At 36.0% G+C, this 16739-nt stretch overlaps 1 protein-coding gene across 18 annotated transcripts in view; it reads right to left on the minus strand.

The window, feature by feature from the left end:
• LOC146406010 (uncharacterized) overlaps positions 1 to 16739 on the minus strand; it is a 265230-nt gene that overhangs the window by 214530 nt on the left and 33961 nt on the right. For all 18 annotated transcript variants that reach the window (XR_014803473.1, XR_014803470.1, XR_014803435.1 and 15 more), the window contains one exon: positions 15159 to 15214. Coding sequence is in view for 3 of the 18 variants with exons in the window: in XM_084956212.1 (XP_084812338.1) it covers positions 15159 to 15214 (56 nt within the window). In the remaining 15 variants the exon portion in view is untranslated. The remainder of the gene's footprint in view (positions 1 to 15158; positions 15215 to 16739) is intronic.

The following is a 16739-nucleotide window of genomic DNA, read 5'->3' on the forward strand; positions in this document are numbered from 1 at the left end:
TACATGATTAAGAAAAGCCATTCTCCATCAAAAGTAGTAATAATAATAATAATAATAATAATTCTCCATTTTTCTGTTCTTTTTTTTTTTTTTAGGGCTGCAGGTACAGCATATATAAGTTCCCGGGCCATGGGTCCAACTGAAGCTACAGTCACTGGCCTACACTACAGCCACAGCAATGCCAGATCTGAGCCACATCTGAGACCTATACCACAGCTCACAGCAAAGCTGGATCCTTAACCCACAGAGTGAGGCCTATGTCCTCATGGATACTAGTCAGTTTATTTCCACTGAGCTGCAACAGGAACTCCTCCATTTTTCTATTCTTATTTTGCTCAGGCAAAACTCAGAGGAATATAAATTCAAGAATTTTATCTTAAAATATATCTAATAAGGAATAAATGGAATAGATTCCAGCACTCTTGCAACCTAAGTCCCTTCCCTTTTTTGGGGGGGGGGGCGAAATCTTAAGTGATCTTTAAATCCTTTTCCTCTTAACACCAGCCAAGACCAAAAAATTGTGTATGGTAATGAATATTTTTATATCCTCTTTATAAGAAAACTGTCTGTATTTCTTGCCTCTTTCTTGGTGATATTGAATGGAAACTTTAATTCACAAGATTTAAAAGTAGTTTGTTGGACAGCCCAAGTGTAAAAACCATTAGTGGCAACAGCATTTGCTAAATGCTGACATCTGATGGTGTGATAGATCAAGTTTAGCAGCTTTGGAGTATCTATTCTAAAAATGAGGGTATATGGAACAAAAATAAGAAGTCATTGGCACCTAGGTCAATAGAATTTCTTCTGACAGAAGTGCTGTTTTTCAGCCTTACCTAACTAAAAAGGAATGTTTTGGGGAGTTAAGTCCACAATAAGTGGGCCAAATTGCAAGACATAAACAGTATATTTATATGTACACAAAGAATTTATGGAAATCCATAGCCAGGAGAAATGCATTTTATACAAAATATTTAAAATCTCCCTCTCTCTCTCTCTCTCTGTCTCTTTTTCACCTCCCTCTTTCATTACGGCTTTCTGATTAAGCAAGAAAATGGCTTACAAACCATTTAGTAGTCATACCTAAAAGGTCAGAAAACTCTGGCAAGAAGGAGAATAAAAAGAACCAAAAAAGAAAAGAAAGAAAGAAATTAAAACAAACCAGGAGGGACCTGAAGGAACTGTGAGCATCCAAGTACTGGCATTAGATTTGGCAATGCATGAATTTTCTTTGGAGGGTATTAATTTTGTAAGTCAAACCTATTAAAACCCAACTTCCCGTTTTGGGTCTGGAAGGCATATGCACAGGTCTCTTGCTCCAGCCCTCCCTAGGGGCTGCATTTTATCCAATTAATCCCACTCCCTGGCACATGTTTTAGGTGCAAAATCTACCGGCCAAGACCATTCAGCCTTGCCACATACTGTGCGGAAGTCTATGTCAATGCTAATCTGGCCTTCCTGGATAAGCATACCTGGCTCTACTAAATGCCTAAGCCTACGGTTCTCCAAAAGGTCTCACGATCGTTCTAAATCTCAAGGAAATATTCAATACCCTTTGCCTTCCAACACAGTTGGAAGTAGACTAACTGCTATAGGACAGTTACTCACCACCATGCATCTTCATCTTACTTTTTTAAGATGCCTGACTCCAACAATCCTTGGGCCACAGGGGAATCATTCCATCACATTTCCTTAATAGGTAGGTACTCCTAATCTCTTTCTTTAAAACTGTTTCAAATCTTCTCCATTTTCATTCTTAAGCTTCAGTTTCTCCTATATTCTCTGCCATCAGCCTATGACTCTCTGACTCTATGATGCCAACACTTCTCTGGGAGCCCAACTCCCCTCTCCTCTTGTCCAAGTTTCCTGTTTCTCTCCTTCCACACTTATCTCCTCCATTCTACTCATTATTATTCAAAAATAAACAGCCTAGTCCTCTCATCTTTCAAAGCCTTCTCCTAATACCAGATACTGTGTTATTTCTCTTCCCTCCATCACAAAACCCTCTCCAGTGTCCTCCTTGTACGATTTGCAAGTATTTTTGGTAGGTTGCCCAAAGTGTCTTTTCTTAAAGCATATTTCCAAAGGAAACTCTATAGAAGAAAGGAACAACAACAAACCTCTACCTTTTTTAAAATTAAATCCAAGAGATACTATACAAACAAACTCAATAAGAATGCCATTCCCTTAATTTTTCAATGTGTATAACTTGGGGTTTTACTTGGTTTTGGCATCAGGATTCCTATATTCTGTGAATGTCTTAGCAAAAAAAAAAAAAAATACATGGTATATTTCTTTATGGAAAATTCATTACATCTCTAGACTTGCATGATTCACTTTGCACAATTTGAAGGAAAACTCATTTACAACAAAAGTGAAAGAAACTTAAGAGATGCCAAAGCAAAGAATCATTTAATGAGCTGCTTTATGATTCTGAGGTCTCGATTTTTAAGTATGTCACTGCTAAAGCTCACTGCAGTTGAAACAGGCTTTGACTGGTGGCTCACAGACCACCTTGTGGCTAAAATCACTCTGTGGTCGCCAAAATCCTTCTTTTGCCTTCTGAGCTCTCAGCTAGATGACACTGCCATGCTCCTTGAGCTTGGGGGGCATGGCTGCCTAAATGGATCCTCTTGCATGGTTCTATCCTACAGTTCAGGACAAAGCATTAAGAAGTTTCCCATGAGATTTTTCTCTGTTACCTCATTTTCCAGCTGGATGTGGAGGGGCTATTGAAGATGCTAAAGTCCTAAAACATGATGAAGGAAGCAAGATCCTTGAAGAACCACTCTGGATCAGGTATGAGCAAGAAGTACACTTGCACAGTGTTAAGCCATTGGGACGTGGGAGTTTATTACCCTAATCATTGTTATTTATCCCAAGTAAACCACTATTAGACACTTTGTTCCCCAGAAGTGACTGGCACTATCAAATTAGCTATCAAAGGCAGATCCTCTAGATATATGACACGAGTGCATATGAAACAAAGATACTGGACAGCATCAAGAAGAGCTGTTTTCATCTGTTTTACTCAGTGACTACCATGGCAAGGCTGAAGTAAATTAAAGCTTCCCAGAACTAAGGGATGAGTTCTTAAAAATAATTTGAAATGAACTGGAATGCAGTTGTTTAGCGAGTAAGAACCTTCCTTCTGAAAGCAAATGTTAGCTTAATTGTCCCCCTTTGACTCCCATCAATAAGGAATCTAATCAGTATTTCTGAATTCTTCTTCACCGATTAGAAAAAAAAATCTACTGAGTTTTCTGAACATCACTACCACACCATAGTTCCTCTTAAAACTAAAATAAATTCATGCACACATATTTTTTTAAATGTCTACTACATCCAAAACAGTGAGATAACCTTGTGGAGGAAGAAAAGGAGAATATATGGTGCCCACTCCCACTCCTAAACCTAACCTCCAAATCCCTCCATAATTTAAAGTGTTTTTTTATATTATCATATATGACCTATGGTCATCAAAATAGATGATTTGGGACTATACTTAGATGTACAAGGTAGATGAGCAGAAATAAAATGAAATGGGGAACAAAAGGGATAGGTTAATTAAGAAGATGAGGTAGGACTGGCTATTAACAAATGAAGACATTAACAAGCTATTCTACTACTAACAAATAACTGGCTATTAACAAGACATTCTGAGCTGTTGTGGTTTCCCCACATCACACAGGTGTTATTCAGCACTGTGGGTTCCTAAATACTCCAGCTTTGAAGTCAGTGCTGATGAATTATAATTTAACCTTGGAGTCTCTTGACTCAAGGCTGAGTTTACAGGGTTAAAGATCCTGGGAAGAGGCCCAAGTCCTAAAACAGGGACTAGGTTAGGCTACAGCCTATGAAGAAACCCAGGCCCAATTGTTCTTCAAAGACAGAGATGGAGCCCAGCTTCTGATTCCTTACAACTGCCAATGGCAACAGACAGATGGTGTGTATAGCTGTTCCACCACTTATAAGCTAACAAGTTATTTACAGAAGTCACTTCACTGGTCTGAACCTCTAGTCGCCTCAGCTGTAAAATTGGAACGATAAAAGGACATATCTCATACAGTTATTATATGAATTAAATGAGATGATATATGTAAACAATACAGCACAGTACTAGGCACATCGTAAGCACTCCATAAATGGTAGCTGTGTCTCATATGTGTTATGGTCCAAGGTTCTAAGAAAAGATCCTTTAACCTTATCCTTTCAACCAACCAGAAAACTTAAAACAACAAACCAAAAAACTCCTCCATTATTTGTATTATCCACTTATGAACTCATCTAAAGAATGCTCTGAAAATATTTTTGAATACAATGAGATGCTTTAAAGACTTAACAAAGGGCCTTCCAAAAGAGTTCCCCAAACTGCATGGCAGAGGTGAATAAGAAATGATTTTCCCTCTATTTTACAGTCATTACCAAATGACCTGATTCACTGAAAGAAAAGATTCTGGAGATTGCCTTGGGTGGTCAGAAATACATGTGTTGAACAAAAGTTATATTGTTCTGGCTAGACATTAATTTTCAGGGTCCAATCAGCTAAGAGAAAGTGTTACCTTTTCAGTTGCTGCAGTGTCAGGAAGAATATGTCCAGGTGGAGGGCTGGGGGAGTCAGGAGCAGTTGGTAGAGGGTGGGGTGTTCAGACACAGGGATGGCTCAAAGAAATGGCTAATTATCAATCAGCATGGGAATACTTAGTCTTTACTGGCCAGAATGGCTATTATAGAACTTTTCAACTGCTAACTGCCTTATCTTGCCTCACATCCCACAAAAAAAGGGCTGATAACAAGGGGAAATAAACTGAAACCTCCTCATACTTACCTCTCATTTGCAAACCAATTCTGACCCTCTCCTTTGCTCCTTCTGGAAGATCCTTACATTACAAAGCCTGTAAGATCCATTCCCATTGCTATAGCAGTACATGAATTTTTAAAAATGAATAGAAGTTTAAAATTATTGTTTTCAATTATTCATTTATAATACAGGCTCTTTGTGAGTTATAGCTGTCAGAGTATTAACCTGAGATGAAAGACTCTCTGCCTTCAGTAGGAGTCCAATTTTTCCTACACTACACAGGCAGACAGTATACTGGGAACTTTGTTACATTTATTTACTAAGTTCTAAATAAAATAAAAAAGATAATAAACTCCTGGGAAACAAACTCTTTAAAACATATGAGCTATTTGACCTTGAATGAGATATTTGTATTCCCTGGGGCTCAATTTCCTCCTGTGAAAAGTGAAGGAGTGGGACTAGACAATCTTTGAAGTTCTTTCCAGAGGTAATATTCTGAGATGCTCTCTTGAAGCTAATGTCCTTGATTAGCCAAGAATCATGGGGACTTTCAAGATAATCTAGGCAAATCTAGTCCAATGCTGGCATCCCCACTACAACATCTGTTTGCCACCTCCATTGACAAGAAATTTACCACCTCCTGCGACAGTCCAATCAAATCTTTTAAGTTATTTTCACCAGAACATTCTTACTTCTACTAGGTTGAAATCTTTTTTTTTTTTTTGAGATTTTTAAAAATTTTTTACTAAAGTGTAGTTGATTTACAATGTTCCTTCAATTTCTGCTGCATAGCAAAGTAACCCAGTCATACATATACCTACATTCCTTTTTTTTAAATACTGTCTTCTGTCATATTCTAATCCAAGAGATTGGACATAGTTCCGTGTGCTGTACAGTACGACCCCACTGCTTATCCATTCCAAATGTAACAGTTTGCATCTAAATTTTTGCATATAGATCATGAAAACCAAATGTTCTATGAAATAATAACTCTCTATACTAGGGTTACTAAATTGAATTTATCAACTTCCATAAAGTGTATATAAGTAATGTAACCTTGGTAGATGGTTACAGCTGGAGAGCAGGAACATCATTTCCTAAGTTACATTGTTTCAAACTACATGCAACATATATACTACAGGTTATATACGTTCTATTTTCCAACGTAGGCTTCATTCCAACAAGCGCAACAACAATCACCTGTTATGTTCTGTAACATACAATATAGACTAAACATCGATATAAATATCTGCATTTTCACGTGGATTTTGTATAGATGCTTTAAGAATAAGTGACTAAGTAAAAAGTACATGGCATACACATATATTCAGGAAGAATGGTATTCAAATATTTAGAAAGCACTGTCTGATTGATTCAAACATAGTATTACCACCACAGTAATTACATCTTTGAAACTTTATCACACTAAAAAAGTGTGAGAGTGCATTTACAAACAATGTTTTAAGCTAATGAATTCTATTCGGTTAAATGCTGTAAATAGTAACGTATTCGTTTTTGTTTACTTTCATTTGACACAGCTTTAGGCATCCACGACACTCCTATAAATTCTGGAATCCAAATCCTATTTCACTTTAATCATAAACTAATCACTTTTCTAGGATTTGGATTTGTCCGATTGCTTCTATACTTTCAAATTAACATGAAATTATAATTCCTTATAAAGTCAGAAATAGAACAACTCATTGAATATCTCGATTCTAGGTAAGTACAGACTGAGTACAACAACATGCACAGTTAAGCACTGAATATTTCGTTTTTAGATTATTCATAAAGTGAGGAGTTGCATTTGTACACACAAATGGTACTAGGAATAGACCTCAGCACTTCCATGTTTCAGAATAACCGTGACCTACCACTAGATCAAGAAATTTAAAAGGGAGTTCCATTGTGGCTCAGCAGTAACGAATCTGACTAGTATCCATGAGGATGCTTTGCTCAGTGGTTTAAAGGATCCAGTGTTATCCTGAGCTATGGTATTTGTTGCAGATGTGGCTTGGATCCTGAATTGCTATAGATAGGCCAGCGGCTACAGCTCCAATTAGGCCCCTAGGCTGGGAACTTCCATAGCCACAGACGCTGCCCTAAGAAGACCAAAACAAAAAAACAAACAAACAAACAAACAAAAAAAAAAAAAAAAAAAAGAAAAGAAAAGAAAGAAAGAAAAGAAAAAACTTAAAAGCATTTATGAAACTTATGAGTTAAAAGTTACTATAGGCAAAGCAACAAAATAAACTGCTATGAACAATGGGTTTAAGTTTTCTCATTTGTAAAATGCAAGTACCACCACCAAACTATTCTGCCTGTTACCATGTTCGTAGCCATCAGAGGAGGAAAAAGCATGTGAAAGAATACTGACAACCCTAGAAAGGAACCGTTTGGATAGTAAGATGCTTGAATAGCTGTAATTACTCTAACTATCCACATAAGCACAATTCTTATTTGAATATAACCTGAATGTTCAAAACCCATTATTTTTTAAAAAAAATTTCAAGCTAGAATTTCCTTGGGGACAAACTTTCTTAAGACATTTTAAAATTTCCTGCTTATTTTACTTCTAGCCAAAAGTACTGCAAAGACAGCCACTTTCGTAATTCTTTCACACCTCTATTTCCAAACCTGGCCAGACTCTCAAATACAAAGAGATGTGTTAAGATAGTTGGGGGAAAAGTTCAGTAGATGCTGCTGAACCTCTCAAACAAACTTTGGAACAAAAGTGATGGTAGTTATTTTTTGGTAGTTTGTGGTTCTTCCCTCTATTGAGATGGTCAATCTCTCCTAATTTCTAGAGTTTTGATGATTAAACATTTTAATTGCCAATCATGTTTTCCTTATACTTATAATCCTAATTCCCAGAACTGAAATCCTATAACTACCTAAGGCAATGGAACATATAGGAACATTTAAACCTTGCCAGACTTGAAAACAAGTTCAAAGCTACATATTTAATATTCATCAACTTCAGCAATAGAAGCACTTGATAATAAATCAAATTTTAGTTATTTCCTCTAACACTTACTCTCATAAGAATTCACAGGAGATGCAGGAGAGTGTGGAAAGGGAATAAGGGTCATCCTGCTCTAATGGAAAAAATCTCAAAGTTCAACAACTTCCCTTTAGTTCACACTAAGATCTTGGAGTGGTAAAGGAGTTTATGTCAATTTTCTTCAGCTAAAGAGAGAGGACTTTATAAGATAGGCAAAGGGCAAGATGGGGAATAACACCAGGAAAAAAAAAATAGAATTCTTGATGGTGAAAAATCCTCACAAACAAAAAGGGGAACTAATATCCAAGTAGATTAACTTTAGGTATTTTGATATGTCATTTTTTAAGGACCATTAGAAGTCAGTGAGTTATTTAAGAGGAAAGGCTAGAAGGGTTTAGAAGAACTAAAATCCCACAATTTCCAGGACATATAAGTACCTGTCTACCCCAATATGCCTTTAAGTGTATAATTAAATGAAGAAAGCTTTGATGCTTTTCTACAGCCAGGACTCCTGCACTTTTTTTTTTTTAACCTAAAAGAAGAAAAACAACAACAGTGAAACTAAAACCACCAAGTTCAATTCCATGGGCCAAATCCTAAAAATAGTCAGACTCAGCTTTCTTACGGAAAGAAACACAAAGTAAGGAAGAAAAAAAACCCCAGAAAATCTGAACTGCTTCTTAAAGTCATCTGAATTCAATGCCAAGCCCATGAAGCCACTTGGTTTTTAGGGACTTTTTGTGAGCTATGCTGAGCTCTAAACAGTGGCCAAGTTCACAATGCTTGTGGGGGGTAAAAGTATTATTAAAAAGCATACGTGCTTATTAGTTCTTTATGCTAATGTTTAAACATACAATTTCAATTATCATAGAAAAACTTTGTAGCTCTAATTTAGAGTTTTATATGTTAGTTCTTCATAAGCTCACACATAAAGTGGTGGGATAAACATATGATAGTTCATACTCTGCATTTCGAATATCACTTTCAGTATGTTTTTCTGCATGTATCATAAGGACCATGCTTTAAAATAATCACAAACACCAGTGACCAAGTTCACAACACTGGAAAGTAATGAAAATAAAAGGTTATTAAAAAGTGTATGTGCTTAGTTACATAAACTAATGTTTAAACATGCAAATCCAGTTTTCACCTAAACTTTATAGCTGTATTAGCTCTCTACAACTTCACATATCAAATGTTGGAATTAAGCATATAAGACAGTCCATACTCTGCATTTTAAATATTGCTTTCAGTATGTATTTCTGAATGTAACATAGGGTCATTGTTTAAAATAATCAAGAGTTTACTTTATATTTGTATGCCATATATATAAAGAAAACATTTTAGGATTATGACTCAGAATTTTTCTTCATTATTACAGATAATATTCATAAATGTCCTCCTCAGTTTAGAGTATACTCCAAGATAGATGTTTGCATTGGAATAGTTTCCTAATGGGTCAACTCAGCCACAATTTTCATAGTGATACGTCTATTGAGATCAAGAGAGGAAGCTCAGAATCTCCTTTCTATATGCATTTGCCTTCAAGATTCACCTTTCAGCAAACACTTTTTGAGTATTTGCAACCTTACCATGTGCTATGCTGGACAAAAAGATAAATGAAGAAATTGGTATACATTAGTGGAAAGAGCGTATGTAGCATGCTTAGCTCATTGTCCGGCACAGAATAAACCCTCAGTAAGTATTAGCTACTGTAACGATGGCAATGCCAATGACGAGCCTTCTAAATAGGAAAATATTCCAGAATTTCTGTGCTTCCCATTTTCATAAATACAGTATGCCATTAGCTTCATTTTTAATAACAACGAGCTTTCTTGCTGCCAGGGAAAAAGGGTTAGACAAATGCACAAAAACATACAATACAACGTGTAATGTGATCAGAGAGGTAAAAGCAAAGTATTTTGATCCCTCCAAAAACGTGTGGAAATGAGGAAAGACTGCCTTCTTGTGAGGGTTAATATTTGATCTGGGTTTTGAAAGATGGGAAGAGGTTCAATAAAAGATTTCAGCTAAATTTCAGAATACATAAAGGGAGTTGTAAGGTAATATACCAATTGATTTTGCATGCCAGGCTTAGAGCTTATCTTAGATGCTATTCACCAAAAAAACAGGGAGCCTGTAAAAGTATTTAAACAGGGAAATAAAATATGCATATTCATGTTTACATATATGCATGCATGTTTATATTTGTGTATATATATGTGTGTATATCTATCTATATCTATATATATATATGTACACACACATATATATATTTTTTAAATGCAAACATATACTACTCCTAAATACTTCCTGGTCAGTAAGTTACTCTCACATGCTGGGGAGATGATGGGCTGGCTGCAGAGGGTAAGCTAGAAGAGCTAGGTGCACATGAGCTCAGACACTGTGTCCTAGTCTTGGTGGGCTGGCACCCCGGCCTCAGGTGGGGAGACTCAATGATAACCTGGACCTGGCAGAGCCTGGAGGAAACCCTTCCTCAGGATACCTGTGGTTACCCTTGGGGAAGGGTGGAGGCTGCCTGCCCATGTCTCATGAGAGATGTCTAATTTGTTTTTTAGCACTTACATAGGAAGGAATGTACTAGAAGACTAAAATGCTAGCCATCCTAGAGGCTGGGAGAGAGCTCCTGTCTAGAGCTGGAAGATCGGGGAGTAGAAATGTTTCTTGTCTGCATCTTAAGACTTGAATGATTCTCTTTCTACTGCTTGGTGTATTCGTTTCCTAGGAGTGTCATAACAAGCTGGGTGGCTTACAACAACAGAAATGTATTCTCTCCAGATTCTGGAGTCTAGAAGTCCGAAATCAAGGAATTATCAGAGCCATGGCTCTGTTAGACATATGGGTGAGAGTGTTATAGGTACAGACTTTAACTCTATTCTTAGGATGTGCTGTGTTTACACTGATTGACCCAGGATGACAACTAATGACTGCTTGTAAAAGTTACTTGTTTCAAGTCTGCTTACCTTACTTAATGCTAAGCTCCATGACTACTGGGCCTCTATCCGATTCACTTCTATATCCCCAAAATAGTGTTCATTATGTAGTAAAAATTTTAAATATTTGTGAAATATTTGTAGGCCAACATGTCTACCCTAGCAGAGAAATGGTAAGGAAGATCCAACAAGTCAATCTGCAGCCATGGGCCTCGCCATCAAATGAAAGTGAAACACAATCAGCCCCCAGAATTACTGAGCTGAGAAACTGCTGACTTTGAAGGCTGAGAGGCATAAAATTTACTTGATCTGTTTCCCACACAAAATTAAGGCACCCAATCCAATGTCCAGCACTAACTCAGAATGTAAGTGACTAAAAATTTGTTATGTTTAACTCAAATCCAAAGTTTAAAAAAAGGGATAAAATCATATCCATATGAGTTTACAAAAAGATCATTAATGGATTAAAAGCATAATTTAAAAGATTACAAATGAATCTATTCTACTACAGTCCAGGATTTGTATATAGTTGTAAAATATGAGTGCTTTTTTTAGATTTATACTTTTCCTATCCTTGTAGCCCTCCCCTTAAAAGAGATTGTCACATTTTCTAGTTCAAAGGTCTACAGACAATATGGACACAGTGATTTTTCATAGCTTTATTCACTAAAATTAGTGGTATGTGTGTTTTCACTGTATACTTGTTTCAACTTTTCCTGTATGTTTGAAACTTTTCACGTATTTTGAGAAAAAAAAAGTATTTAAATTATAAAGAAAGAGTGGGTATGGGTCTCTTAAGTATGGATCACTTATTGTCACTGTTTGAACAAACAGCAGGTACTTACTATGCTTTTATAGCAATGAAGTGACTATATATGCATATGGATGCACTTTTTAAAACTCTTGCTTTAACACTGATAAGCATGCTTCACCACTTGATAGCTCCGTAAACTTTGTGCAAATAATTTCTCGGAACTTCTTCTGTAACATGAGAATATGTCACATGCCTGAAGGCAGTGGGTTGGATCAGGTGATTTCTTGATATCATTCCCTGATTGATTTTAAATAGGTAATTTTGGTGAAAATGTGGAGGACAGAACAAAACTGGAAGAAGCAGGTCTCCAGGTGACCAGATAAGAAGTTATTGTGACAGTCCAAATGAACAGCAACAGGAGGGTAGGAAAGAGGCTGCATTCACAGAAATTTGGTAACAATACCAAATATATCTTGCACCAAATTAGACAATTTTTAGGTCATGATTTCCTTTAATTTTTTTTCTGCATTGTTTTCCATCTCCTTTTCAAACTCCACTTATATTCAAACCAGACCTTCTGATATTATCCTACAAGTGACAATCCTTGTTCATTTTTACTTTAAATCATTTTTTTCTCTTTACTTAGATTCAAATGGAATTATTACTATTATCTATCCTCAGGTTTATTGGCTCTTTCTTCTATTATCTTCAATCTGCCCTTAAGCCTATTTAGTAATTTTTTTTCCCTTTCAGATTGTGTTTTTCAGTTCTATGATTTACATTTGGTTCTTTTTCTAGTTCCTATTTCTTTGCTGAAATTTCCTCTACTAACTTATTGTGATCATATTTTTCTTTATATGTTTATACAGTTATAACAGCTGCTTTAAAATCTTATCTGCTAAATCCAATTTCTTGGATTAAGTCTCTATTGATTACTTTTTCTCTTGAGTATGAGTACCACTTCACTCTATTTAGTCCTTTTGTTTTGCATCCTGAATCTTGTAGAGAATATGTTACTATTCTCTGAAGAGTATTGATGCTTTGTTTGTTTATCTTAGCAGAAAAATACCTTGGTAAATTCAAACTCCAAGCTCTGTTTGCCCTGTGGTGGCCAGCAGCCAAAATCTCTGTTCAATGCTTTCGATCTTGGGTGGCTACCCTCTACCACATACGCATACTTCAGAGGTCAACCAGATATTTGGACAGAGTTAACACAGAGAATTTTGGGCTCTCCCTCTGCATTTCTCTCCTTTCTGGGATTTTTCACCCTCACTCTTTAGTCGCTATGGTAACCCTGAATATAGTGCTGACTGGAGCTTACCTTCAGGTAAAAAACATTAAATATGGGAAACTCACCTAATGTTATTCTCATCTTCCAAGTATCAATGCTTCTTCAATTTCTGCCCATCTTTGTTTGTGCTCCAGTGGATTCAGATAGTTATACACAAGATGCATGCATGTGTCTATGTGTATGTGTAAAATTCTGTGTATAGTGTGTAATTATGTGTATGTTGTGTATAACTGTTACCACAGAGATGGTTGATCTGAACTGAGCTACTCTGCTCTTACTAGAAGAACCCACGCCTAACACAGGATTAGGAGGCATTGCTGTTTAGAAACTAATTATGAAAAAAAATCAGTGATTAATAAAGTCTATAAGTAAAAAATTGAACACATAAGAAAAAACAAGTAACTCAACAGAAAAATGAACAAAAGAGTGAATAAACATTTCATAAAGGGGAAAATAAAAGTGGTCAACAAACATATAAAGAATTGTCAACTCTAGTAATGGATAAGTAGCTTCAGTGGACTTGGAGTCTGTGGTTAATAGATGCAGCCTGTTGCATTGGGAATGGATGGGCAATGAGATCCTGCTGTATAGCACTGGGAACTATGTCTAATCACTTCTGATGAATCTATACATGTATGTGTAACCAGGTCAACATGCTGTACAGTAGAAAATTGACAGAACACTATAAACCAGTTATAATGAAAATAATTAATGAATTAATTTAAAAAATAAAATAAGAAAAACATAACATTATACCTATTTTTGGTAAGAAATTTTTAAAAAATAATAAGACCAAGAGATGATCAATGGAAGTTGGTTGTGGTAATATCAGATGGTAATTTGGAAAGGAACTTGATATTATGTTGAGAAAGTGATCATTTGCTATGACTCAGCAATTCCATTCCAAAATATTTAAAAATCTAGAAAAATCACTTTATTTGTACATTGGAAGAAATGCACTAGAATGTTTAGAGAAGCATGTTTTGTAATAAGAAAAAAAAAATCTAGAAAACTAAACCAACATTTATAAAATGACCAATTTTGATACAATTATAAAATTAATATCAACAGCAATGAAAATGAATGATCTACTATTTGGATATTAATATGTATTACCTTGGAAACAATATTAAGTAGAAAAAGACTAGATAGATACACTGTGAAACCATTTTTATAAAGCTCAAAAAACCAATACACTAAATTATGTCTTATTTCATGTATATAAATATGTGGTAAAACTATTTTTTAAAAGAACGATTATTAAATAATTCAACATAGAGGGAAAGGAAGGAAACAGGAGATAGATAAGTAAAGAATAAAGATATCGGTATTTTTCTAATTCTTTAGGAAGATGATGGGTTCACAAGCATTCCTAAAATATGCTTCAGAAAGTATTTGTATTTACCCACAAATATACAAATAAATTGTATTATAAAATAAAGTGTAGAAGAGGCAGAAAATGAAACAAACTTGGAAAAAGATGAACAACATAATAGCAGGGAGAATCTCTTGGTGCTGTTTTCAGCTGAGTAAATACTATTTGGCTAAATATATATTTTGTAAATTGCAATTTGAATGGCATTTAAATAATTAAGTAATAAGATACCTTTAAGAAGTAGCATATTTTTGGAGGTGTAAGGCTTTCAAAAGTCATATGCCCATTAAAAATGATATTCTAAGTATTTGTAAACTAGTAATCTGTACAAAACATATATTTAATGAAATAATTTTGTCTTTGATTTTATGTATACTTGTACATAGTACTGGCACTTGCAAATTAGTACTTAAGCTTATTATGGAAATGAGCCCTCCCCTTTGGTTTACAACTGGTTTGACAGCACATACCAAATAACCCTTGAGACAGAAAACATTAAAATATTTTATTTCTAGATAAAGTTTCAGAGTCAGATTCTCTCCTTCCTCAATATCTCATCTAAACTGATACGTGTTTTTTTTTTTTTTTTCCTTTTCAGAATGTAGGTCATTTTGAAGGAAATGCATTCAGAGGAAAACCACATATGATTAATGGTAACTTGAAAAGATACCCTAAAATTCTGTGGTCTTCTGAACATCACATGTTGAACAAAGCTATTTGGGATCATATGATCATATTGTAGATTTCCCAAAAAGGCCACAGAGCCTATTTCTAGGGATGTTATAGAGTTCATCTTGGAAGCAGCTGGGAATATTTAGGGAAGTAGTCACAGTTTGGAATGCAATTAGATTCTTAGTCATTAGGGTAAAAAACATACCAGACAACAATCAAGATGCCAGGCTTTCTTAGACCAGTAACAAAGTGAATTAAAAATCTAGAAATAAATTCCAGAGGGGAAAAAACACTGGTTTCTTCTACTTACCAAGTATGTTTTATGTTCCAGTGGGTCAGTTTCTCCAATCCAATGATACCAGAACACTGAAAAATAGAAGCGTAAGTGATTAAGAGCATGGACAATACCCATTTGGAGTAAAGTTGAACTCCTTCCTCTTCAAGTGTGGTCTGCAAACCAGATGGGAATTTGGTAGAAATGCAAAACCTTGGCCCATCCACAGTCACTGAGTCAGAACCTTCATCTCCACAAGACCCTGTGTGATTTATGTGCACATTAAATTGAAGGACTCCGTGGTGCAAATTAAGTTTATTTCAAATAAAGTTACATAAAAACCATTTGCTTTCCTTCAGGTGATTAAATTCCACAGTAATATATATGAATAATAAGAGAAGCCTAAGAGAGAGAGGTTGCTGTTGCTATTTTCTTTTCACTTCTCTTCTACTAAAATGAACAAATAAATCTATATTGTATCTGGATTCTTCTGGATATTTGTTTTTGTAAACTGGAAAAAAAAAAAAAAAAGAGAGAAAAGGAGGAATTTCCCTTAGGATGAAAGACACACACAAGAGCTTCAAGAAAAAATACTAAGCTGGAATTATTGTTCCATTAAAATCCTTTCCTGATATTGTTGCTTTTTTGCTTTGAATTAAAAGATAGAACAGTTTTTCCCAGTAGATTTTAATACTTTAATATATGAAGGTTGAGTTACGAAGAATTGAAAGTACCCAGTTAAGCTGCTGCCATTAGAGTGTACGGTAACAGAAAACTACAAGTTCTTTAAATACTTAGAAACGAGGCTTGTCCTAATTTCCCTGTATAATCCCTTAGTGAGTCCTGTCGGTCCATGTTCTACTGTGTATCTCCAGGTGTTCTCTGCTCTCTGAAACCCTTCTCACCCAAATCACCATCATCTCTCCTGAGCCAGAGCATTAGCCCCCTAACTGGTCTCCCTACATACCTCCTGCCTCTCTCCATCCTTCTCAGATGACAGTCTGGGGGACCTTCGCAGTCATAAATCAGACCATCGCCTTCGTGGCTTAAGTTCTCCCCTGGCTCCTGCACAATGGCCTGAGAGGCTCTATGTGAAAAGGCCCCCAGCCTCCTTCACCACAGGGTATCTCCTTGCTCTCCCCAGAGTGCACCCAGCCCTGACTTCTGGCCCCTTCCTACCTCTGGGTGTTAACACCTGTTCCTCTCACCTCACCCCAACACACATACTCTGGTTTTTATCATGCCTGGCTCATTTGCATCCTTCAACTCAAAGGATACCTCTGTAGAGAGGCTTCTCTGGTCTGGCCACTTTATCTGAAATAGCACCTGGAGTAAGTTTCATATTCTTGCCAAAGACTCCACTGATTGCTCTGAGATGCTTCCACCGATCTCCAACCTGAGACTTGAACATGGTGGCTTGAGCCACAGCAGCCATCGCCTAGCCATGAGGAAAACATAAAGTGAATCACAGGGACCTTGCCTCTGACATTCTCAAGACATTGAACCAAAATCACCAACTACTAACCTTCAAATTTCTTGGTGAAAAAAACTAAGCTGAGTTTGGTGAAGCCACCATTTTACCAGATTTTCTGATATACTCTGTAATTGTGTCTTTAC

This window comes from Sus scrofa, chromosome 1, assembly GCF_054392235.1.
Source record: "Sus scrofa isolate SSC_HxYL_T2T_F1_AM1 chromosome 1, Sscrofa_HxYL_maternal_Yorkshire_Landrace_v2.0, whole genome shotgun sequence".
In the NCBI taxonomy this organism is placed as follows: Eukaryota; Metazoa; Chordata; class Mammalia; order Artiodactyla; family Suidae; genus Sus; species Sus scrofa.